This window comes from Carcharhinus amblyrhynchos, chromosome 6 (genome assembly GCF_965287045.1).
Source record: "Carcharhinus amblyrhynchos chromosome 6, sCarAmb.v2.hapA, whole genome shotgun sequence".
In the NCBI taxonomy this organism is placed as follows: Eukaryota; Metazoa; Chordata; class Chondrichthyes; order Carcharhiniformes; family Carcharhinidae; genus Carcharhinus; species Carcharhinus amblyrhynchos.
This window is the reverse complement of record NC_137329.1, coordinates 69,141,161-69,168,331: the sequence shown is the minus strand read 5'-3', so window position 1 is coordinate 69,168,331 and position 27,171 is coordinate 69,141,161. Positions and strand designations below refer to the sequence as shown.

The window sequence follows — 27,171 nt, the reverse complement described above, 5'->3', positions numbered from 1 at the left end:
GTGAAGATCCATTGCTGACACTGATCTATCATGTGAGATGATTTTTGACACTGCTACGATGGCCTGGGGAGACACTTGGAGCATTCAGATGCAGAGCAACATTTTTCCATGTTTGTTGGAGCGTGTTCTTTGAAGATATCCTGACTCTGGCTAACCTCACACTGCCCCCCACCCCCCCACCACCACCATGTGTGAAATATCCCAGCAGTCAGTGCACAAGTGCAGCTCCTTTGAGAGGGACAGCCTGCCTTGAAGAGCAGCAGGCTGGCTGCACTATGTGGTTTCTACACAATGTTATCAGGCCTACCTGCAGAGCTCAAAAGGAAACAGCAGTGCAAAGAAGAAGGAGGAAGGAGTTGCCTGGCCATACACTACAATAATGCAAATGAGCAAATTTATTTCATTCAAATCAGTAAGCGGAGGTTGTGAATCATTGCACATGAATTTTGAGCCCAATATTTTAATATTTGAATGAAGTAATGAAAATGATGTGTGCCTGTGTAGCTTAAAATGAATTGAGAATCTCTTTCAATGGATCATATTGGGCCAAACAGATCAAATGCTCCAAAATTGATCTGCTAAATATAATTGGGTCAGGCGGGTAGGACTATAGCTCACTTGGTGCCCTAAGCTAGTGAGAGGAAATGTAAATCATGATTACTGCTCTTGTTCCTACTTCTGTGGATTTATTGGGATAGGAACATTGGTCCAAATGTGACTCCAGTTTGACAACAATATTTGGCTGATCTAGAAGCGAAATAGCTCAGCAAGTGTAGAAGTGGGCAGAGCTGTGCTGACTCTCACTGTCAATAGTAAAACAGACTACTGAACATTGCTGCAGTAAGTCAGTACAGTGAGGCCATTTGAGAGAGTTACTGGAAGGCAGCATCATTCATGGAACTATACTCCAGCTAGAGGCAGTCTAAAGAAAGACTTCCCTATGATTGCTGCTGTTGGCAGTATGGGAAAGATTGGACTTGGATTCCAATTAGACTCCCTCCTGTTCAGTGAAGAACGGTGAAGGTTCAGTGCAGTCAGAAAGAATGCAGTAGATCTTCGAGTGGATCTTCATAGGGAACAGATGTTGCTGCTTTCCTAGACATTGCTAATGATGAATTGAGAAGGATGGGTTGTCTCTGGCAATGGAGGCTAGGATGCTGTTCTCTTCTGAACAATTTTCTTCTTGATGCAATGGATTTGATTCAGTAACACAACTGTCAGTGAGATGATGGCAATCTGAAAATGAGAAAAAAGCCAAGATTATGAGGAAGCAAACCAAAATTGCTACATTCCCCCTCTCTTCTGTAGAAGTTGACTCTTTTTAGAGTACAGATGGATGTTTTTTCTGAGCGTAGACAGTCTATTTAACCAGGTCTCAGTAACACAGCTCAGTGCACAAACACATGGATAATGATGGCAAGAAAAGACCCTCTGGTCTATCCAGCCATGTCTCACATGCCTACAATATATGCACCCTACCCAGTCCCACTCTGCCCACCATCATCCTGCCCATCCCACTGACCCACCCATCCCCCCACTCCATCCACCAATCCTCACCCCACTACTGTCTTATCTGCCAATTCCCACCCCATCCCAACCTCCCAACCTCCCAACCCCACCCATCCCCCACTTCGGTCCTGGCCCCGTCCCAAACCAGGTGAAGAACTCATGCCAAACCTTGCTCTTGTATTGCAAACTCACACTCGCTTAGCTAGGTTTAAACCGTATCAACCTCCCACCAAAAGATACTTAGGTCAATTATGGTGCTAGTTTAATCAGCTAACTCAGCATGGACCATATGATTCTCAGCCCCACTTCAAAAAGCTATTGGGAAAGTTATTATCCACCAGATGTGCAGTTTGCTGGGGCTGACTGTTATACAATGAACTGGACTCATTGCACATTGCGAGAGCTGGTAACCCACTCAATGGAGAATTCATGTCATACAGCATATTAATCTCACCAAACTCTCACTTGGACTAAAAGAATTTAATTGTCTTTGCTGGTTTAAATTTGTAGTATTGTTTTGAATTGGAAGTTGAAGACTGCAGCAATGCTACAAACAGTAGATGGGAACGGTAAAGTAATGGCAATGTTACTGAACTAAAAATCCAGAGAAACAAACTAATCTCCCCTAGACACGAGGCATGTAACCAGTAGAATTTAAATTCAGTTTGAACCATAGAAGGAGGCCATTCGGCCCATTGAGACTGCACAGACTCCCTGATAGAGTTAATTAACAAGGCTGCAATTAAAAGCTAGTCTCAGTAAGTTAATAACTAAATTGTCATAAAAATGCATCTGTTTATTAATGTATTTTAGGAAAGGAAAGCTGCCATTCTTACTGACTTCGTGACTTCACATCGATAACAATAGTGCTCCCTGAAATAGCCCACCAAGTCATTTGGTTGTACTTCTATGGAAATATTGAAGACAAATAAAACTGGACCTCCTAGGCATCAGAAGCCATAATGCCATCCAGCCCTGCCAGCTCTGCAAAGGTTCCCTTACTAACATCTGGAATTATAGACCAGTGAGTCTCAGGTCAGTGGTAGGGAAACAAAATTGGCAGAATTGTCCCACAGACTTGTCAAGCAATAGCCTGGAATAGTCAGGCTAACCAAATCGCACCTTACACATAATGTCCTGAACACCTCCATCATCATCTCTAGGCATGTTCCATTTCACTGGCAGCAAATACACACATGGTGGCACAGTGGTGTACAGGTGGGCAACAGGTGCTTTGGATGTTCTCAACATTTAATACAAACTCTGTGATGTCTCATGGCTCCAAGTCAGACATTGGCATAGAAATCTCCTGCTGTTTACCCTGTCTCAGTTACCCTGTCTCATCACCCTGTCTCAGTTGCTGAATCAGTACTCTTTATTGAACATCACTTGTAAGAAGCACTGAGGGTGCCAAGGGTACAGAATTGTAGAATCATTTAGTAAAGAAAAGGCCCTTCGGCCCACTGAACCTGCACCGACAAAGTAGAAATGCCTGAACTCCCACCTAATCCCATCTGCCAGCACTTGGCACATAGCCTTGAATGTCATGATGTGCCAAATGCTCATCCAGACACTTTTTAAAGGATGTGAGGCAACCCAACTCTACCACCCTCTCAGGCAGCGCATTCCAGACCGTCACCACCCACTGAGTAAAAAGGTTTTTCCTCACATCCCTCCAAAACCTCCTAGCAAGGCACCAGCAAATTCACGCAAGGGAGGAGTCATCACCTGCGGCCATTGTGGAAAGAGATTTGCCACCTCAGCCAATCTGCTGAGACACCAGCGAGTTCACAAGTAACTATTGTGATTGGATTTTACTGTTAATCATATTCAAACTAAATCATGTACACTTGGGTCTGTTTCTGCTGAATTGAAAAACAACTCCAGCTCTGTTAAAGGTATCCGGTTTTATTTGTTTTCAATGTTTCCATCGAGATACAACTAAACGATTTGGTGGGCTATTTCACAGGGCAGTTATGCGTCAGTGACTATTGTTGTAGGTATGGAGTCACATTCAGACCAAAAATTTAAACCACTTGAACCTATGTCCCCTCGTGACTGACCCTTCAAACAAGGGGAACAATTACTCCTTACCCACTCTGTCCATATCCCTCATAATCTTGTACACCTGGAGCAAGTCGCCCCTCAGTCTGTCTCTTACAACTGAGCCAATATTGAGTCCACTTTATCAAATTACCTTGTATCCCGTATGTATTTACCTTCTTTACAAGTCTCCCATGTGGGACCTTGTCAAAGGCTTTGCTGAAATCCACGTAAACTACATCGACTGCATTACCCACATCTACACATCTGGTCACCTCCACAAAATTCAATCAAATTTGTTAGGCATGACCTCTCTCTGACAAAGCCATGCTGACTAACCCTGATTAAATCTTACCTCTCCAAATGGAGATAGATTCTCTCCTTCAGCGGTGTCTCTAATAGTTTCCCTACCATTGACGTGAGACTCACTGGTCTATAGTGCCACGGCTTATCTCTATAACCCTTCTTAAATAGCAAAACTGCATTAGCTGTTCTCCAGTTGTCTGGCATCCCCCACGGCCAGAATGTATGGATCCTTAACTTCAGTCTCCATCATCAAGACTGGCAACAAGACTGATGGAGCTGGTAGAGTCCTGCAATAAGTGGAGAGGGAATCAACAAGTGGCAAAACATCTGCTTAACCTCATCCTCACCAATCTAACTGTCGCCGATCATAGAATCTCTGCAGTGCAGAAGGAGGCCATTCGACCCAGCAAGCCTGCACCGACTCTCCAGCAGAGTATCTTATCCCTGTAACCCCACATATTTACCTGATTAACCCACACATCTTGGGACACTAAGGGCCAATTTAAAGGATGACCAATCAACCTAACATCTTTGGAATGTGGGAAAAAACTGGAGCACCCTGAATAAACCTACGCAGACACGTGGAAAACATGCAAACTCCACACAGTCACCCAAGACCAAAATTGAATCCAGGTCCCTGACATCCAGTTTGGGTTCCATCAGGGCCATGCAGTTCCTGACCTCATTACAGCCTTGCTTCAAATGTGGACAAATGAGCTGAACTCCAGAGGTGAGATAACAATGATTACCCTTGACATCCAGGCAACATCTGACTAAGTTCAGCATTGAGGAGTCCAAAGAAAACAGGAGTCAATGGGAATCAGGGGGAAAACCCTGGAATGATGGAGGTTGAGGGCTGATAGAGATTTACAAGATTATGAGTGGCATGGGCAGAGTGGATAGTCAGATCCTCTTTCCTAGGGTAGAAGAGTCAAGTACTAGGGGATATAGGTTTAAGGGTGCATGGGGAAAAGTTTAAGGGAGATGTGTAAGGCAAGTTTTTTTTTACACAGGACGAATCCAACCTGGCCAATTACTGCCCAATCAGTCTACTCTCGATCATCAGTAAAGTGATGGAACGGGACAAAACAGTGCTGTTAAGCAGCACCTGTTCAGCAATAACCTGCTCAGTGATGCCCAATTTGGGTTTCACTAGGGTTACTCAGCTCCTGACCTCAAACATGCGCAAAAGAGCTGAGTTCCTGAGGTGAGGTGAGAGTGACAGCCTTGACATCAAAGCCGCATTTGACCAAATGTGGCATCAAGGAGCACAAGCAAAACTGGAATCGGGGGCAAACTCTTGGAGTCATACCTGGTACATAGGAAGATGGTTGTGGTTGTGGAGGGCCAGTTATCTCACCTCAGGACATCTCTGCAAGAGTCCCTCAGGGTAGTGTCCTAGGCCAACAATCTTCAGCTGCTTCATCAATGACCTTCCCTCTGTCATAAGGTTAGAAGTGGGGATGTTCACTGATGATTGCACAATGTTCAGCACCACTCGCAAATCCTCAGATACTGAAGCAGGCCGTGTTCAAATGCAACAAGATTTGGACAATATCCAGGTTTGGGCTGACAAGTAACATTCGCACCACACAACTGCCAAGCAATGACCATCACCAATAACAGACACTATAACCACTGCCACTTGACATTCAATGGTGTAACCATCACTGAATCCCCCACTGTCAACATCCTTAGGGTTACTGCTGACCAGAAACTCAACTGGACTCACCAGATAAACACGGTGGCTACAATAGCAGGTCAGAGGCTAGGAATACTGTGGCGAGTAACTCACCTTCCGACTCCCCAAAGTCTATCCACCATTTACAATACACAAGGCAGGACTGTGATGGAATACTCCCCACTTGCCTGGATGGGTGCAGCTCCAACAACACTCAAGAAGCTTGACATCATCCAGGACAAAGTAGCCTGCTGGATTGGCACCACATGATGTAGAGATGCCAGTGTCAGACTGGGGTAAACACAGTAAGAAGTCTCACAACACTAGGTTTAAGTCCAAGGTTGGACTTAAACCTTGTGTTGTGAGACTTCTTACTGTGTTGGCACCACATATACAAACATTCAATCCCCGTATGTTCAGTAGCAGCAGTATGTACTATCAACAAGATGCACTGCAGCAATTCACCAAAGATCCTTAGACGGCACCTTTCAAACACATGACCACTTCCATCTAGAAACAAAAGGGCAGCAGATAAATAGGAACATCATTACCTGCAAGTTTCCCTCCAAGCCACTCGCCATCCTGACTTGGAAACATATCGGTGTTCCTTCACAGTCGCTGGGTCAAAATCCTGGAATTCCCTCCCTAACGGCATTGTGGGTCAACCAACAGAATAGGGACTGCAGCAATTCAAAAAGGCAGCTCACCACCACCTTCTCAAGAGCAACTGGGAATGGGTAATAAATGCTGGCCAGTCAGCGACGCCCACGTTCCACAAATGAATAATAAAAAAAAGTACAGTGTGGTGAATATCTGGAAAGCCCTGCCTGGAGAGGTAGCATGAGCAGCTATGATAATGACATTTAAGGGGCAACTAGACAAATACATGAATAGGATGGGAATGGAAGGATATGGACTTCTTAAGTGCATATGGTTTTAGGTTAGGCAGGCATCACGATCAGCGCAGACTTTGAGGACCAAAGGGTCTGTTCCTGTGCTGTACTGTGGATAGTCAAAATGGAAGATGGTTGTTGTTGTTGGAGGCCAATCATCAGTTCCAGGACATCACTGCAGGAGTCCCTCAGGGTAGCGTCCTAGGCCCAACCATCTGAAGCTGTTTAACGACCTTCTTTCCAACAGAGGTGAAATATTAGGATGTTTGGTAATAAGCTCCAACAACATTCAAGAATCTTGACACCATTCAGGACAAAGTGGCCTGTTTGATTTCTACCCCTTCCACAAACATTCACTCCCTCCAGCACTGCAGGAACTCACCAGGGTTTCTTCAGCAGTACCTTCCAATTCCAAGACCACTACCATCTGGAAGGACAAGAGCAATAGAAACCTGGGAACACCTTCACCTGGAGGTTCCTCTTCAAGTCACTCACCATCCTGACTTGGAAATATATCACCATTCCATTACTGTCGCTGGGTCAAAATGCTGGAACTCCCTCCCTAACAGCACTGTGGATGTATCTACACCTCGGACACTGCAGCTTCAATAAGGCAGCTCACCACCACCTTCTCAAAGGTAATTAGGAGCAACTTTTTGTGCATTTGAGTTGATGTAACATTGAGATTCACATAATGTTGGGCGACTCCGCTTACACTTAACGAGAAGGACCCAGTACTGCTTTTGCCCGATTTCGAACAGGGGACTTCTCGCGTGTGAGATATACGTGATAACCACATTCATACAGTACTGAAACAGCTTTTTTTCTTGGGCCTAGTAAATGATACCCACATCCCATAAATGATTTTTTTAAAATTTAAAATAATTGTACAGTATTCAGTAATATTTGTGACTCCTCAGATACTGAGGCAGTGTGTGTCCATGTGCAGCAAAACCTAGATAACATTCAAACTTGGCTGACAAGTGGCATGTAAAATTTGCACCACACAAGTGTCAGACAATGATTATCTCCAAGAAGAAAGAATCCAACCCTCTACCCTTGAAATTCAATCACATTACCTTTGCTGGATTGCCCAATATGATCACAGAATCCCTACAGTGCAGAAGAGGCCATTCGACCTGCACTGACTCTCTGACAGAGTACCTTACCTAAGCCTATTCTGGTAACCCCACAAATTTACCATGGCTAATCCACGTAACCTCCACATCTTGGGACACTAAGGGGAAATTTAGCATCGCCAATCAATCTAACATATACAGCTTTGGGTTGTGGAGGAAACCAAGGCACCAGACGAAACCCACACTGACACAGGGAGGATGTACATACTCCACACAGTCACCCAAGGCTGGAATTAAACCCAGGTCCATAGCGCTGTGAGGCAGCAATGCTAACCACTCTGCCACTGTGTCGCCCTGTTCTGGGCTTACCTTGATCAGGAATTTAACTGGACCAACAAGATGAATTTGGAACAGGTCAGAAGCTAGAAATCCTCTGGGCTCCCCAAAACCTGTCCACCATCTGCAAGGTTGTTCATGTCAGGAGTATGATGGAATGCTCTCCACTTGCCTGGATGGGGGTGCAGCTGCAACAACACTCAAGAAACTTGACGTCTTCCAGGATAAACAGGCCGCTTGATTTGCTCCCCAAGACATTATGCCAGCACTGACTCACTCTACCGACATGCCAGCAATGTGTCACATCTACACGGTGGCCAAATGGGCCTCTAAAATGGTGACGTGTAAAGCACTCTGGCACAATTGGGCAAGAACTAAACTAAAAGGCTGTAGTGTAAAAGACAGAGATAGATAGGCTGCAACTCAGATGAGTGAATAAACAGGATATGGGTCATCTCCAGGACAACAGAGACTTTCTGGTCAAACTGGGTTGTTTATCAGACATAAAGGTGCCGTAATTCCTTATTTGGGAGGGAGGTGTGAACACTATGTGCCCCCAGCACCTGCAGACATGGCTGTTGGGAACACACCCAGAGATTGGTATGGCAGCACCTAATTGGACTTTATCGATCAGGGTGATCAAGTCCTAACGGATTGATTGGCAATGGCCAAAAGGAGCGCGAAACTCAACGGGGTATAAAGGGTGCTGGACAACCAAGAATCTCTCTCTCTGTCTCCGACCCCATGAACAAGCTACAACAATGATGACCATTGCCAGCAATGACCACAAGGAGAGCCACCACACTCAAGAGAGAAGGAAGACCAGAGTCAGAGTACTAAACCAGATCAAAGGACCAGACTACACAGAGGATGACTGAGACTAGTGCAAAGATAAAGGCCAATATCTGCTTGGGTACTTGCCAGTCACGCAAAGTTAAGTCAAGGTCTTGTGTTGGACTTGAACTCTAGTATTTTCTTTAAGATAACTTATTGTTGGTTGGGTGGGTGATTATTGATTGTGTGTCTTAAATAAATATTGATTGCACAAACAAGACGTCGACTCACAGTTATTTGTCCACCGTTTAACGGTTAAAACAGACTGTGCGGCAGGCACAACAATTGGCAACTCCACCAGGACATCGACAAGAAGTAACTTTGTTGATCTGATATCGAATCCCGCAGAATCTATATTACACGATTATTTAAAACTCAGAGCCAACAGGTGTAAACCCCCTATTGGACAAATAACTGCTTTCGGGAAATTGTTTATTGTGCATGCATTGTTACTAACAAGGAGGATAGGATAAACTCCATATGTTTGCATTAAAATCCGGAGGGATTAGGACCGGAACATTGCCCAAAGCCGTCCGATCAACTCCCTACCCCTTGTCGTTGAATATAGAATTGCTGGAAACAGCACAGAGACAGAGAAGTGTCCCATATGGGAAACAAAAATCAGGGAATTTATTAAGAAGAAAGGGTGGCCCTTATGGGCAGAATCTTGTGCCAATACTGAGACAGGACTGGGATCCCTAGGACAGAAGTATTGGGATGATCTAAGGAAAGTTCAGGGAAAACGGGCAGACAAACGTGAGAAAGAATTGCCATTATGAGCTGCTTAGGACGGCTCCTAGGAACAGAAAAAGAATTAAACACATTTCATAGGGAACTGAAGGAGTCGAAGTGGGCACAGGAGGAAAAGGAGGAGGAGATTAAGAAACTAAAGGAACAACAGCAGGAGAGGGATAGAGAATAAAAGCTGAAAAGGACAGAGAGGTCGACGAATTAAGGAAAACCAACCAGACAAATTTATTACATCTGGGTAATTTTCAACCCCAGTATGAGAGAGTCTACCAACATGCCCAGCGTGCTGTCTTGGCCAAAGGTGAAACCAAGTGGGCAGTAGCACAATTGGGAGCTAAGTGCACTGATCTGCAGATGGCAATAAAAGCCATCAAGCCAGTAAAGAACAGAGACAGGCAACCGCTCACCACTCCAAATACCAGCGAGAAATTTCACGGCTGGAATCCCTATTATCGGTTCAGAACGGATTTATGTGTACTTTCGGGACAGTAGAGGAAGAGGAGATAGAGAATGCAGGTTGGGGAGAGTTAGAGGAGAATGCTAGACTTTACGTTACACAAACCAAGGATTGGGGTCCACCACCACCTTTCCCAGGGCAAGTCATACCCACGGCACCCCCAGATTCACCTTCAGTGCTGATGCACCCAGTGACGGCTGAATGTCGGGTAGGAGAGACTCAGAGCACAGCTGCTACATACACGACCCCGTTTACGGTGGCACAATTGGCCAAAATCTCAAATAAAATCATAACTTTTGAGCCATTGGCTGATCCACACAGTTTCTTTGAGAATGTTAGGTAGCAGAAGATAATGCATGGGCGAGATGAAAGGGAAGGGGTGAAGCTGATAGCCACATGCTTAAGCAAGTCTATATGGTCTGCCCTGCCAAAAATGTCAGGGAAGGAACTTTAAATGAAATTAAGGAAGCGATATTGACAGGTGTAGGATTTAATAAAGGGGATCCTGTAGATGGGTTAAATAAATGTAGACAGAGGAAAGAGGAACACCCAACTGCCTTTGCTGGTCGTTTATGAATCCACTTCTTGGGAGTATATGGGGAATTAGATTGGGCTAGATTAAATGAGGCTGATTCATCCAAATGGGTTTCGCTTACCACAGAGGAAGGCAAGAAAGCCTGGTTGTCCAGCACCCTTTGTACCCCGTTGAGTTTCGTGCTCCTTTTGGTCATTGCCAATCAATCCGTTAGGACTTGATCATCCTGATCGATAAAGTCCAATTAAGAACATAAGAACATAAGAAATAGGAGCAGGAGTAGGCCAACTAGCCCTTCGAGCCTGCCCCACCGTTCAATAAGATCATGGCTGATCTGTCGTGGCTCAGTTCCACATTCCCGCCCTCTCCCCATAACCCTTAATCCCCTCTCTCATCAAAAACACATCAACCCGCGTCTTAAAAATATTTAGCGAGGTAGCCTCCACCACTTCAACGGGCAGAGAATTCCAGAGATTCACCACCCTTTGAGTGAAGAAGTTCCTCCTCAACTCTGTTCTAAACCGCCCCCCCTTTATCTTGAGGCTGTGCCCCCTAGTCCTACTATTCTTTCTGAGCGGGAAGAGTCTCTCCACCTCTATCCTATCCATCCTATTCATCATCTTATACGTCTCAATGAGATCTCCCCTCATTCTTCTAAACTCTAACGAGTACAAGCCTAATCTATTCAGCCTCTCCTCATAGCTCAACCCCCTCAACTCCGGCATCAGCCTAGTAAACCTCCTCTGCACTCCCTCCAAGGCCAAAATATCCTTGTGTAAGTACGGCGCCCAAAACTGCACACAGTACTCCAGCTGCGGCCTCACCAATGCCCTATACAGCTGCAGCAAGACCTCCCTACTTTTATATTCAATCCCCCTCGCTATGAAGGCCAGCATCCCATTCGCCTTCCTGACCACCTGCTGCACCTGCAAGCTGGGTTTTTGCGACTCATGCACAAGGACCCCGAGGTCCCTCTGCACCGTCGCCTGCTGCAGTTTTTCGCCACGTAAGTAATAATCCTTCCTACCATTATTCCTACCAAAGTGGACCACCTCACACTTGCCAACATTAAATTCCATTTGCCATTTCCTGGCCCATTCGCCCAGCCTATCTAGATCCTTCTGCAGACTCTCCACACCCTCCGCACAATTTGCCGTTCCACCAATCTTGGTGTCATCAGCAAATTTCGACACCCTACACTCAGTTCCCTCCTCCAGATCATCTATATAAATGGTAAATAGCTGAGGCCCCAGCACCAACCCCTGGGGCACTCCACTAGTCACCAACCGCCAATCCGAATAGCACCCATTGACACCCACTCTCTGCCTCCTATTTGACAACCAATCCTCTATCCACGCCAACACCCTACCCCCAACTCCATGTCCCCTGACCTTCTGCAATAACCTCTTGTGAGGTACCTTGTCAAATGCCTTCTGAAAATCCAGAAAGACCACATCCACCGGCTCTCCTCTATCCACCGCCCTAGACACATCCTCACAGAACTCCAGTAAATTTGTCAGACACGACTTCCCTTTAACGAAACCGTGCTGCGTCTGCTCTATCAAGCAATTCCCCTCAAGATGCCTCGCTATTTCCTCCTTGATGACTGATTCTAACATTTTACCTACAACAGACGTTAAACTAACAGGCCTATAATTCCCTGCCTTTTGCCTGGCACCCTTCTTAAACAACGGCGTAACATTAGCCGTTTTCCAATCTTCCGGCACTTCCCCGGAATCCAGCGACGTCTGGAAAATAACCACCAAGGCATCCACTATCACCTCCGCCATTTCTTTCAGAACCCTCAGATGCATTCCATCCGGTCCTGGCGACTTGTCCACAATCAGCCCCTCCAGTCTGTCGAGCACCGCCTCTCTAGTAACAGTAATGTCATTGAGACCCTCCAGTCCTACCACCTTTCCATCTCTAACACCCGGCAAATTATTCACGTCCTCCTCCGTGAAGACCGAAACAAAAAAGTTATTCAAGACCTCAGCCATTTCCCCATCCCCTACCACTAAGTCCCCCTTCTCATCCTCTAAGGGACCAACGTTCACCCTAGTCAGCCTCTTCCTTTTTATATATTTATAAAAACTCTTGCTATCCTTTTTTATATTAAGCGCTAGCCCAGCTTCATAGCTTCTCCTACCCTTCTTTATCAACTTCTTTGTCAATCTTTGTTGACATTTAAACCTCTCCCAATCCTCTTCTCGCCCACTACTCTTAGCTACTCTAAACGCCTCCGCTTTTAATTTAACATTTTCCTTCACCTCCTTCGTTATCCACGGCTTATTACCTCTCCTCCTACTGTCCTTTTTGACCATCGGAATAAATTTCTGCTGAGCACCAAGAAAGATCTCCTTAAAGATCCTCCACTGCTCCTCAACAGACCTTCCTTCCAACGCCAATTAGGTGCTGCCACACCAATCTCTGGGTGTGTTCCCAACAGCCATGTCTGCAGGTGCTGGGGGCACATACTGTTCACACCTCCCTCCCAAATAAGGGATTACGGCATCCTTATGTCTGATAAACAACCCAGTTTGACCAGAAAGTCTCTGTTGTCCTGGAGATGACCCATATCCTGTTTATTCACTCATCTGGGTTGCAGCCTGTCTATCTCTGTCTTTTACACTACAGCCTTTCGTTTTAGTTCTTGCCCAATTGTGCCAGAGTGCTTTACACATCACCATTTTAGAGGCCCATTTGGCCACCGTGTAGATGTGACACATTGCTGGCATGTCGGTAGAGTGAGTCAGTGCTGGCATAATGTCTTGGGGAGCAAATCAAGCGGCCTGTTTATCCTGGAAGACCTGATCCTGCAGAGACCACACAGAATGAAGCATGGGTTCTCCGATTCTGGGAACGGGAAGTTCAGGGACACTCAATGTCACGGTCAGAAAGAATGCTTCTGAAGACGGCTAGCCAGGGTCCAGTATGGAGAAACAAGGATAGAGGGGATCACCAATACCAGAGAGGTACAGCTCCACTTTATACAGCAGCCCCACGGAGAGACAGAGGGGCAGCCAGGACACTTCGCCCAAGATTGTAGGAGATACCTGCCACTATATACACGGTCCCTGAAACTACTAGGACCACCGGCTCCACTAGTTAGGGCAGCTCCTAGGTACGAGAGAGAACACTGCCCACCATCGATGGAAGGTCCCAGTCAACCCAAAATACTATAAGCATGAGTCCATCACTGTATCCAACTGTCCCCGCCTATGGAACCCTAGATTGATGGTCCCTGGCCTACCCAACCTGAACCTGTAGCACCAGTGGGATAGCGTAGGGAGACCCCTAGTTAACAGTGAGGTAAGATGCCACCTGGTAGAATTCCTTTGGGATACCAGAGGCTCCTGAACTACCCTAAATGTATCAAAATTAAAAACAGACATCTCTTGGCCAACTACGGGCACAATTACACTCAGTGGATTCACAGGACACATGCAGGAGGGATGTATTACACACCATGTACAGGTCTGCCTAGATAACATGGTGTGTGACCATCTGGTGGTGTTAGTTGACCTTCCCCCAAATGCTGAGCACATCCTGGGGTCCGATTATATGAATAAATGTAATCTTTCATTTGATCCAGCAAATCGATGCATTTGGCAGATGATTACGATTAGCAGAGCGCCATCAATCATTCCAGCAGGGACATATACTGATAGGATTAGTACAACAGGGGACTCCTTTTTGATCCCTTAACAATTAGCAGTGATCCAGCCATCAGGGAGGTGCTTCAAAGAAACAATGGGGTGTTTGAGCGGCATAAACATGATTGTGGCTGGATACCCGGGGAGGTATTAATTGAAGGGCTGGATCCAAAACCACAGACAATACCGTTTCCCCAAACAGGCAGGGGGGAGGTGGCCAAAGTAATTGATAGTCTATTACAGCAGGGAGTGTTGAGACGAGTGGTTCCACAAATAATGCACCTATATGGCCCATGAAGAAGGTAGATGGATCATGGAGGTTAATGGTCGACTACCAGGAATTAAATAAAGTTACCCCGCTCACGGCCTCCACAGTAGCCACAAGCCCCATCACCATGATGAGACAGGGAGCCCAGGCAATGATTTTCATGGTACTAGATTCTAGTAACTGGTCCATCCCTTTAAATCGGTCTTGCCAGTACAAGTTTGCCTTTATCTTCCAAGGACCGCGATACACTTGGACTTGCCTACCCCAGGGTTTCCATAATTCCCCATCCATCTTTCAAAGGCAACTACCTAGCGGACTAGAAAAGTTTTCCCGACCTGAGTGCTTGGTCCAATATGTAGATGATTTATTGTTACAGACTAACACCAAGTGGAGCATATACCATTGTTGGATGAATTACTTGTACTGCTCCACTCATTAGCGTGCAAAGTCAACCCGAAAAAGACCCAAGTTTGGCAACCCAAGGTTACATACCAAGGTACAGTGATTATCCATGGAAAGAGGGAGATTGAACAGAAAAGGATAGACTCCATACTGCACTTCCCACTGCCCCGACATGTGAGTGCCCTCCGATTTTTCCTTGGTCTGATGGGATACTGTTGGAACCATATAGACAGCTTCACCACCAAGGCAGCCCCACTTTCCTAATTGCTAAAGAAAAGCGTGACCTGGAAGTGGACTGTGCAGCACACAGCTGCAGTAACCGATTTAAAGCACACCCTCGCCACAACACCAGCCTTACTAGTCCCTGACCCAGGTCTACCATACGCCTTAGAAGTTGCAGCCACTGACCACACACTTTCAGCAGTACTATGAGAAGAAAGACATGGTAGACCAGGCCCAGTAGTCTATGCCTCACAAGCGTTAGACGCAGTCGAACAAGGCTCTTCCGGTTGTGAATGACACCTACTCGGGGTATTTTGGGCCGTGCAGCATTTCACCGATATCACTGGACTGAACCCAATAACCGTTCTCACTGAACACACCCCAACCCAGCTTCTGCTGGATGGCCGCCAGGTCCGCACGAGCCATTGGACACGACTACTGCAGGGTGGGGACGTCACTGTAAAGCGAACTAAAGTGTCCAAGTTTCTGGCAGATAATTTAAATTATGGGGGAGATCTGCACGAGTGTCAGGTTATAGCCACAAAGAACCCTACAGGTCCGTTTATCCCGAAACAACAGGAGAGACGATCAGGGACAAAACAGATAGTCACCCAAAGGGCAGACTCAGCCACGAGAATTTATATAGACGGTTCATCTACTATAGAGAATGGGACCAAAATCACAGGATGTGGCATTTATATGCAAAATCAACAGGGACAGCCACTAATAAAACTCGCTCTCAAATTACCCAGCCATTTGAGTGCTCAAGCTGCCAAACTAGCAGCTGTCACATATGTAGTGAGCCACCCAGTTCTATTTCCAACCCCCTGCCAACATACACTCCGATCGTATGTACGTGTGCAACAGCCTGACTGAGTTCCACTGTTATGGGAAGCCAGAGGCTTCGTATCTGCGGATGGAAAGCCCCAACTGTCAGCCCCCTTATTAAAATACTTTCTGCAGGCCACTGAAGGGCGCATATATGGGATCATTAAGGTTAGAAGTCACCACAGGACCTCCCCACCTGGTAACTGTGAGGCTGACGCACTAGCCAAGGTCAGTGCTCGTAAGAGAGTTTTGGCAGCCACCTGTAGGAGAGCGAGTAAATGCTGTGAACATTTGCCAAACTAATATAGCCAGCCTCGTCCAGGGGCAGCACACTGACAGTTCCCTAAAACAAAGTTTAGACAGAGTCTACCCAGCCCCATATGAGAAATGGAAGGACAAAATGCAGATGGTTTGATATTAGAGATAGGCATATATGTAGTCCCTACCCAAGATAGAAATCAGCTCATCTACCAGTACCATGATGGACATGGCCACCAGGGCATGAGACAACAATCGAGCGATTAAAAGAATTATTTTGGTGGCCCAAACTGCACGATGATGTTGCTCATTGTATCGACAATTGTTTAATTTGTGTCCAGAACAACCCTGATAGGGACGCCAGGAAAGCAGAGCTGAGACACACGCATTTGTCCAGTAGAAGGCCCCTGGACAAATCTCCAAATTGATTATATTGGCCCACTGCCGCCATGTAGGAATGGATTTAAATATGTCCTGGTCATAACAGACACTTTCACCAAATGGGTCAAGGCATTCCCCACAAGATCCAACACAGCTCAGGCCACCGCCAAGGAATTAGCCCAGCAGGTGTTTACACAATGGGGTCTTCTCCATGGCTTAGAGTCCAACCAAGGGTCACATTTCACCAGGTGGGTGATGCAGAACGTTATGGCTATGTTTGGCTTCAAGCAGAAATTCCATATCGCCTACCATCCACAATCCAGCGGAATCATAGAATGCATGGACCAAACGCTCATTAGCGAAACAACACAACATGGGATACAGTATTTCCCTTTACCCTCATGATGGTACATAACACTGTTTCCAGTTCTACTGGATTCACCCCCCCCCCAACACAATAATGACTGGCCAACCTATGAGAGGAGCCGGATATTTATTGGGATCACAGCGTTCACCCATGAGAAAGCCGTCCAGCAGCTAACCAAAAACATTAAAACAGACCAGTAAGCAGCAGCTGCCGATTAGGAGTTAAAAAGAAACTCAGCAAGGCATATTTTGATAAAAGGGTACACCCGGTAGAATATACAGTTGGCCAGCAGGTAATGATTTCCCTCTACAACCCTAGTTCTTTCTTGTCCTTGAGATATGTGGCTCCGCACACCATCATCGACAAAATAAGCCCCTCCACGTATAAAGTCCTAATTGCCGACAGGGAAACTGGTTGGTTCCACGTCAATCAACTGAAAGCTTATGAGACTCAGAATTATCACTTCCACCATCTCTCATTAGAGATAGGGGAGGATGACACTAGGCGACTGGAATGGTCTCACCAAGATACGTATTTCCCCGGACACCTTCTCATCTACTTTCAAGTTCAGACCAGACCCTTACCCCTACCACACTACAGCCCACAGCTGAAGCGCCTACAGGGGTACTGATCAACCCAGACATAACAGGAGACATGCACGCCCTACAGGACTGGCGCGACTCACCAGATATCAACCCTCGCAGCATTATGGATTCTCCCATAAACATAAGCCTAAACAGCCCCAGGCCCAACAGTGAAAAATGTATTAAACGACATTGGGTTATTTTGATGGGGACATCCGATGCTGCATCCCCCACATGGATAAGGGACCAGACACATAGATTAATTAGACTGGGACACGAGGATGAAGGACCCCTGATTCAAACGCAGATCCCACAGTGCAGTCCAACGAACAGACACGGGTATGGAAACCAGGTGAGGAGATAATGATGGAGCCCCATGAGACAAATGATTCAGAAGATGAGTCTCTGTTGGGCAACTGGTTAACAAAAATGCTGAATGAAGGAATCTAAGCTACCCCAAATGATGAAATTCAGCCTGCAGGACAGATCAATGCAAGGTACAAGAATCTCTGATGGGAGCACCCACTTACAAGCAGTTGTATACTGCAAGAACAATTAACCAGATTACTTATACAATCTGACGCCTGCTCTTTCACCACTTTGGGAGTTAGTTAAGACAGCATTGAGCCAACTGTACAAATCTTTGGGTCAGATAGTTACATTTTAAAATCTTTGAGGCAGCTATGCTAAATGTTAAAATCATTGAGGCAGCTATGCTAAATTTTAACGTCATTGAGGCAGCTGTGCTAAATTTTAAAATCTTCATGGCGACTGGGCTACATTTTCAACAGGAAGTGAAACAAACAAAACTCTTACAGTGCAAAAGCCTGATATAATATGCAGCTGTTCTTAACCTGGCTCCTTAGTGTTCCAAGTGACACTTATTTCTAGTGTTCTAATGATAGAAGGGCCATCTCTTTACCCCTAATGTTAAAGGGACACATTTTCAACTCTTAGAGGCACTTGTGCTAAATTTTACATGCTCAAACTCAACACACTTACAGAACAGACACTTCTTCAGATCATTACAGACCGACTCCAGTGCAGTTCAAATCCCTATAATTAATGGTGACTGCTGCTTTACTAAAACTGGTCGCCTTGATTTTGCTGGCCAGTTAAATAAGCTCTTTCTGACAACCCCACGACATTTATTCATTGATCTGAACAAAAAATTGCTCCACAGTGCTCCACAATTAGAATTAAAAGAAAAACTATGACATGCAAGCGACACTTGATATACCTGGTTCCTCCTGACCACACCACTGTCGAATGAATGTTCAAAAAAAAGGGGGGGCAGCATGGACACTTTAAATATATGCATATACATCAAATATTAGATGTGACCACAGCAGAAATGATATTGATTTTCTCAGGATGGCAACGGACAACAACAGAGATGCAACCTGTGATCTACCTTATAGGACTTACCATCAGGATAAGCACACAGGACATTCCAAGCGAGATGAACTTGTGGTATCCCAGTTACTTATGGTTTGTCCCACCTGACGTGGGGGAATGTGAGGAAGGTGTGTTATGGGTACACCCTGAGAAGAGTATAATGTTTGGATGTAACAACCAGCAGCTGGTATACAAAAAAAAACAAATGGCGGTTCAACTGAATGTTATCTGAGTGTCACCATACAAGGGGATTGATGGGGATTTTCAAATAATGGGCGCCTTGAGATTGGATGTCTGGCCAACAGCCCAGAAAAAGGATTGGAGCTCGGGCAGCAATGCCCCAGGACACTCACTGAGGACAGCTTTGCCTTGTATGAAGTAAGAACTGGGCCAAAGCCAACCGCAGGCCCATTCACTCGATTTGTCTTGAAGCACAGAATGGATTGATACTGAAACACACAGGGGAAACCTTGTATGACAACATTCACCACGAATTGGTACCTGTGGTGGTGGATATAGCTGGCACCCAACTGCCAGAGTGGTGCTGTCCCCAATTTAAGAGGTTATACCTCCACTTAACTCACAGACTGTTAGGATGGAAAGTAGGAAAGGATGAAAAACAGGAAAGATCCAGGAGGGAGTTAGTCAATGACCTGGCCACAGCATATGGGGCAGGGGTAGCAACCATCAAAACCCGTGATTTAGCTGACCATGACAATAAACTAGGGATTCTGACTCAACAGGTTAAACAGACACTAAGTTCTATCAATGAGGACAATCAGCAAGATGCTGAAGTGATGAACTGACTGGGAACACAGCCAGCAGCTGTGCCAGAAGGACACACCAAGACAATCAATCAAATTATCAGGGAAAAATTAGAGGATGATGACTGACAACAGAACTGGACTTTATGTAGTGCATATGGACAGTGGATGATAGAACAGCTAAGGGAAAACCTAGAGCAGGTATGCAGTGGACAGGTTCCATCTTAGATTAGTGACGAACAGATGGAACACCTGTCTACGGGAAAGAAACGCCCCGAGTTATCTGACTACCAGGCACGACAGATGACGAAAGTCTGGTTCAAAGGGACTCCAGGGAAAGCCCTGGGAATGATCTTAGGGCTCCCCATAATCATTGACAACCAGGTCGGACTGAGGGTCTTTGAAGTGGAGAATAAAGGGACTATCCATGAGGATATCTGGATAGGGTACGATGGCACTTTGCCATATGCAGCGGAGAAAGAAGGGAGGCTCATAGGCACTACTCTGGACAGATGTCAGCAAATGTTTACCAGACATAGGAGCACCATAACCCCTTATTTGGGAGAGAGGTGTGTATTCTATGTGCAGCTAGCACCCACAGACATGGCTGTTGGGGACACACCCAGAGATTGGTGTGGCAGCACCCGATTGGACTTTATCGATCAGGGTGATCAATCCTCATCGATTGATTGGCAATGACCAATAGGAACGCGAAACCCAACAGGGTGTAAAGGGTGCTACACAACCAAGAATCTCTCTCTCTCTCTGACGCCACGAATGAGCTACAACAATGGTGAACATCACCAGCAATGACCAGCACAAAGAGAGCCACCACACCTAAGAAGGAAGGAAGACCAGAGCCAGAGTGCCAAACCAGACCAAAGGACCAGCGCACAGATAAAGGCCAATATCTGCTTAGTACTTGCCAGTCATGCAAAGTTAAGTCAAGGTCTTGTATTGGACTTGAACTCCAGTATTTTCTGTAAGATAACTGATTGTTGGTTGGGTGGGTGATTATTGATTGTGTGGCTTAAATAAATATTGGTTGTACTAACAAGATGTCTACTCACAGTTATTTGTCCACCATATAAGGATTAAAACAGACTGTGCGGCAGGCACAACAACAAGATTTACTGCTGCAACTGACTAACTTTCTTCAGCAGCACCTTCCAATCTCGAGACCTCTACCACATAGAAGGGTAGAGGCAACAACCACCACCTGCAAGTTCCCCTCCAAGATACCCACCATCCTGACTTGGAAATATATCGCTATTGCTGGGTTAAAAATCGAACTTCCTCCCTAACAATACCTACACCAGATGGACAAGGCAGCAGATCATGACAACATTCTGAAAGACAATTAAGGATGGGTAACAGATTCTGGCCGTGCTAGCAATGCACACACCTCATAAATGCATAAAAAGAAAGCAGGACTAAAGATCAATGTTTTGGAGATGCCAAAGTTGACTAAAGGATTGAAAGATCATAGGAAGCGTAACTAAGGGAAGAATGGAGCTGAAAGGGTGAAAAACAGCAGTGAACTCTCTTGGTTCCAGCCCTGTGAGGCTACAGAAAAAAGAAATCAGGAATAATAATTAAAAAGAGGAATACAATGTGATTTTCCTCTCTTCAGCCTCGGAGACTGAGGAGCTTGGAGAAAATTCAAAGGAACAATGAAGCCAGTTCTACTTATAAAATAGACTGAATGACACAGACCTCCAACAAAAGTAGGCCAAGGCCTAGACCACCAATCAGAAACAAGTTCTGCTTTCCCCAATTGACGACCATCTCCATACATCCATTCGTGTAAATTTGTTTCCGAGCTGTCCAATTTTTCATTGATTGAGTCTCATATCCACACATGGTGTTGAGTACCTGTCAGGAAGAAAGTGTTGTAAGAATTGTTGTCACATAAAGAGATCTAGAGGCCTGTATAACTGAACAATAACTGTTTATTAATAATTCATAACAATACATATAGGTGTAGGATACACTCCTGATTAGTTATTACTGTGATGATACTGTGCCTTTAAGAAATATACATATATCATGCTTTTTATAAAGGATATGTTTAAAATTCAGATGTGGTTAGCAAGGTGCCAATTTGTCTAGCAAAACCTCTAAGTTGGTAAATGGGACCACAGGATATGTATTATCATTTTAGACCTGGAGTATTTGTTTTAAGCAGAGCTGATGCATTTGTGTTTACTTGGGTCTTCCCTGGGGGAGTGTAGAGTTTTGACTAAAACAGAAAATACTGGAAAAACTCAGCAGGTCTGACAGCCTCTGTGGAGAGATAATAAAGCCAATGTTTTGAGTCAGGATGACCCTTTGTCTGGGCTGATTAGGTTGATTGACAGAGTCATGTGTTTAATGGGAGGAGCTAATCTTGAAGATATACTCTTTCAGTTTCATTTTTAAAATACAAGCAGTTGCTGCTTCGGCTGCCAGAAGAAAACATCTCTCTCTCTCTCTCTCTAGAGGTGTTCTGGAAGCTCCAGGACTGTTAACCTAAGTCAGGCAAGTATACCTGCGTTTTACTAACTAATATTATCAAATCCTGGCAGATTTGGCTTGATTGGGATGTTAGCCTGCTTTCCTGGACAAGATTCAGGATAAAATAGCAGTCTGGTCCCAAGATGCCACCAGAAGTGGACCTCCCTATTTAAAATTGCGGAGTCCTTACTGTCAAATCTTGAACCCCTCCTTTCCTTTTTACCACATTCCATATAGAAGTTCTACTGGGCTGGGCTCAGTGCAGCAAATTAATCCCTCACCCTCCATACCCCAATAATTGAACTGCTTGCTGTGAAGAAAGGACAATAAGACCAGGTTCTACCAGACATTAAAGAGCCTGAGTGGATGTTTTGAGTAGAGAAGACCAGAAAGGAATAAAGGAACAAGAATGGGCCATTTAACTCTGAGGTTGTTCTTGTTGTATACTGCACTCATTGGATAAGAAGAATAGGGAGTTGTAGCACATGGAGTTGAGTACAAAACAACAAGGCAGCTTTATTACACAGCTGTTAACGTTACAAAGGCTTGATCTAGACTGAGGCAAAGCCTGTGGATCAGCCAATGATATTACAAACTATACACATGACTCGACTCTTAAAGTGACCATGCAACAACAACCCCAAATACAAAACAATTATACTATTCAAATAGACCCTGGCTGACCTGTGCATCAACTCAATGTTCCTGTCTTGGCTGCATACATGTAGATACCCTTTTCCAACAAAAATCTATGGATTTTGGTAACACAATCGCCAATTAACCTCCAGCACTAACAGCAGAATTTAAAATTTCCAAATTTCCATTCCCCTCTATGTGGGAGAAAGTGCTTCCAGATTTCAATCCGAATGATCTGGTTCTAACTTTAATAAGAAGGCTCTACATTTTTGATAAAATAGTTTTTCTATATTTGCCTCTACAGGCACCATGCCTTAAGAGGGAACTGGTAATCATGATTTCCATTAGATTGGTCCATGTCTATGCTTAAAGTGTTAAAGTTTATAAGTTTTCAAAGTTTATTTATTAGTCGCGTGTAAGGCTTACATTAACACTGCAATGAAGTTACTGTGAAATTTCCCTAGTTGTCACACTCCGGCACCAGTTCAGGTGAATGCACCCAACCACCTTGTCTTTCAGACTGTGGGAGGAAACTGCAGCACCTGGAGGAAACCCAAGCAGACACAGGGAGAACATGCAAACTCCACACAGACAATGACCCAAGCCAGGAATCAAACAAAGGTCACTGGCGCTGTGAGACAGCAGTGCTAACCACAGTACCATCGTGCTGCCCTTAGCTAAGCTAAGTATTGCAATGGTTTGCTGTTGCCTTCTACAGTACAGTTGACCAGGACATTCTCCCACTCTTGGTCTAGTAGAAGGATTTACAAGCTAATAATCAACCTGTTCCGTAACATCACAAACATACCTTCCTTGGGATTTGAACCCGGAGCTTCAGGCCCAGACGTAGAGACACTATCATTTAAAGACCTTGATGAGCTCATCTTGAACTTTCTTTACTTAATGGAATAGTTGCTTCCTAAATAATTAGCTGAGATTATGAAACCAGCGCTCAGAATTCAACCACGAAGCATTGCAGCATTCAGGTGAATTTGTGTTGTATCGTCTCCAAGCCTAATATATTCTCTTTTCACCTTCACCCCATTTCCATTTCTATTATTTCTTCTTTTTTATCTTATTTATCCATCGTTATCAATTTATATTCTTATTTTTACTTTTCCACTCTAAAATCTCGCTTCCTATCTTGTTTTCCACCCCAACCCCACTAGAGCCTGTTGCCACATTCCTCAGGTTGTCTTTTGACACTCTGCAGTTTTGTTCTGCCATTCTCACACTCCGATCTCTGAATGGACACTCGTAGCGCCATTCTCAGCTTTATTATCACCGTTTATATTCCCTTTGTCTTTTTGTCTATGCCAGTCCCATCAATTACAGCCACCCCAATGTCCCCACCCCTTCACTCTCATACTATAAATCTTGCCCAATTTTCCTTCTCTTCAGCTCTGACGAGCGTCATCCAGACTTAAAACATTAGCTCTATTCTCTCTCGACAGATGCTGTCAGACCTGCTGAGATTTTCCAGATGTTTCTGTTTTTGTTGTTGTTAATATATCCTACCTGTGATGCAGAGTGCAAAATTGAGTACAGTGCTCCTCCCCTATCCCAGTGGTTAAGACCAATATATCATGACTCATTTTGCACCTGTGTATGATCAGTTCTTATAATCTTCTTATAACGTTGTGTAAAAGTTCATTCTAAATTCCTATTCACATTCCAGCACCTAACAAAAAAATCAATGCTTAAAGAGAAAGTGAACCTTTCCTAGGCCACAATGATAGTACAAGGCAGCACTTCCTCACCTTTTCAGTGCCCAAGATACAGCAGGAAAATGGGACTCCGCACCGTTCCAGACTGGGATTAGTAGCCGCACAGCTGAAATACACATTCTTGGACCAGTCCCTGAAACTCAACACTCCACAACATTTGAACTGAAAGGAAGGTAAAAGATCACATTCACAATCATTCAGCAGCTTCATCCTGGAAGAAAAGTACCTGTCACTTAAATTTTCCTCATCAATTTGCTGCTGATTAAGACATTTCAGAGTTGGGAAATACAGTTATTTCAAACAGGGTATATGGTTCCTTTACTGCAGATTGTAATGTACAAGTGGACCTGGTGCATAAGATGACACAGTAAGAAGTCTCACAATGCCAGGTTGAAGTCAAAATAGATTTAGTTGTTAGCACAAGCCATTAGCTTTCGAAGCACTTCTCCTTCATCAGGTAAGTGGGAGTCCTGTTCACAAACAGGGCATATAAAGACACAAACTCAATTTACAAGATAGTGGTTGGAATGAAAGAATGGTTAGAACCATAGAACCATTGAACATTACAGCACAGAAACAGGCCTTTTGGCCTTTCTTGGCTGTGCAGAACCAATTTTCTGCCTAGTCCCACTGACCTGCACCTGGACCATATCCCTCCACACCCCTCTCATCCATGTACCTGTCCAAGTTTTTCTTAAATGTTAAAAGTGAGCCCGCGTTCACCACTTCATCTGGCAGCTCATTCCACACTCCCACGACACTCTATGTGAAGAAGCCCCCCCCTAATATTCCCTTTAAACTTTTCCCCCTTCATCCTTAACCCATGTCCTCTAGTTTTTTTCTCCCCTAGTCTCAGTGGAGAAAGCCTGCTTGCATTCACTCTATCTATACCCATCATAACTTTATACACCTCTATCAAATCTCCCCTCATTCTTCTACGCTCCAGGGAATAAAGTCCTAACCTATTCAACCTTTCTCTATATCTCAGTTTCTCAAGTCCGGGCAACATCCTTGTAAACCTTCTCTGCACTCTTTCAACTTTATTAATATCCTTCCTATAATTAGATGACCAAAACTGCACACAATACTCTAAATTTGGCCTCACCAATGTCTTATACAACCTCACCATAACATTCCAACTCTTATACTCAATACTTGGATTCATAAAAATTAATGTACCAAAAGCACTCTTTATGACCCTATCTACCTGTGATGCCACTTTTAGGGAATTATGTATCTGTTTCTTATTCACTTCGCCTTTAATCCTGACAGGAACATACAAACTCTGCACTCTAAAAATTTCTCCTTTGAATGCCTCCCACTTACCAATCACATCCTTGCCAGAGAACAGCCTGTCCCAATCCATGCTTTTTAGATCCTTTCTCATTTCTTCAAATTTGGCCTTTTTCCAGTTCAGAACCTCAATCCGAGGACCAGATCTATCTTTATCCATGATCAAGTTGAAACTAATGGTGTTATGATCACTGGAACTAAAGTGTTCCCCTACACACACTTCTGTCACTTGTCCTAACTCATTCCCTAATAGGAGATCTAATATTACATCCTCTCTAGTTGACACCTCTATATATTGATGTAGAAAATTTTCCTGAACACATTTTACAAACTCTAACCCGTCTAGACCTTTAACAGTATGGGAGTCCCACTCTATATGTGGAAGATTAAAATCCCCTAATATCACAACTTTGTGTTTCTTGTAGTTGTCTGCTATCTCTCTGCAGATTTGCTCCTCCAATTCCCTCTGGCTATTTGGTCGTATATAATTCAACCCCATTAATGTGGTCATGCCTTTTCTGTTTCTCAGCTCCACCCATATGGCTTCGTTAGACAAGCCCTCTCATCTATTCTGCCTGAGCACTGCTGTAACATTTTCCCTGATTAGCAATGCCACTCCCCCCACCCTTCATCCCTCTGCCTCTATCACAACTGAAACATCGGAACCCAGGAACATTGAGCTGCCAGTCCTGCCCGTCCTGTAGCCAAGTTTCACTAATGGCTATAATGTCATAATTCCATGTGTCAATCCACACTCTCAACTCGTCTGCTGTCCCCACAATACTCCTGGCATTGAAATAGACACACCTCAGAAGATTATTACCACCACTCACAACCCTTCTATTTGTGATTTTGCATGAACTATTAACATCATTTGTTTTTACTCCCACTCCACTATCTGCTCTGGCACTCTGGTTCCCATCCCCCTGCAAATCTAGTTTAAACCCTCCCCAATAACACTAGCAAATCTCCCTGGTTGACTCACATTCCAACCATTTTTATTTGCAAATTGAGTTTGTGTCTTTATATGCCCTGTTTGTGAACAGAACTCCCACTTACCTGATGAAGGAGCAATGCTCCGAAAGCTAGTGGCTTGTGCTACTAAATAAACTTGTTGGACTTTAATCTGGTGTTGTGAGACTTCTTACTGTGCTTACCTCAGTCCAATGTGGCACCTCCACAGCATAAGATGACCCCATTTTTCCAGCTCCAAAGATGGTGTTTTTGTATACAAGTTGATCTCAATCTTTCAGCCATGACATTAGTTTTGACCCACATATGCACGTAATGCTTAGTTTATAACAAAGTGCAAGGGAGCAAGAGGTGATACAGGCCACGTTGCGAAGATGCACAGGAGTTTAAGACATACCCACACAAAGCAGACTGAGTGTGGTAAATCATGAAGAGCACTAAGTCTTTCAACAAAACAAATGAAGCTGGTTTTAAGGCTTGTCAAATGCACCACAGT

At 44.6% G+C, this 27,171-nt stretch overlaps 1 protein-coding gene across 3 annotated transcripts in view; it reads right to left on the bottom strand.

Moving 5' to 3' along the window:
• Positions 1–208: 208 nt before the first annotated feature.
• The window catches only part of LOC145344486 (tetraspanin-33), a 58,096-nt gene continuing 31,133 nt past the window's right edge, over positions 209–27,171 (bottom strand). For all 3 annotated transcript variants that reach the window (XM_080191661.1, XM_080191662.1, XM_080191663.1), the window contains 3 exons: positions 24,444–24,572; positions 21,268–21,426; positions 209–1,236 (listed from right to left, as the gene is read on the bottom strand). In XM_080191661.1, the coding sequence (XP_080047787.1) occupies positions 1,150–1,236; positions 21,268–21,426; positions 24,444–24,572 (375 nt within the window). In that variant the 3' untranslated portion in view covers positions 209–1,149. The remainder of the gene's footprint in view (positions 1,237–21,267; positions 21,427–24,443; positions 24,573–27,171) is intronic.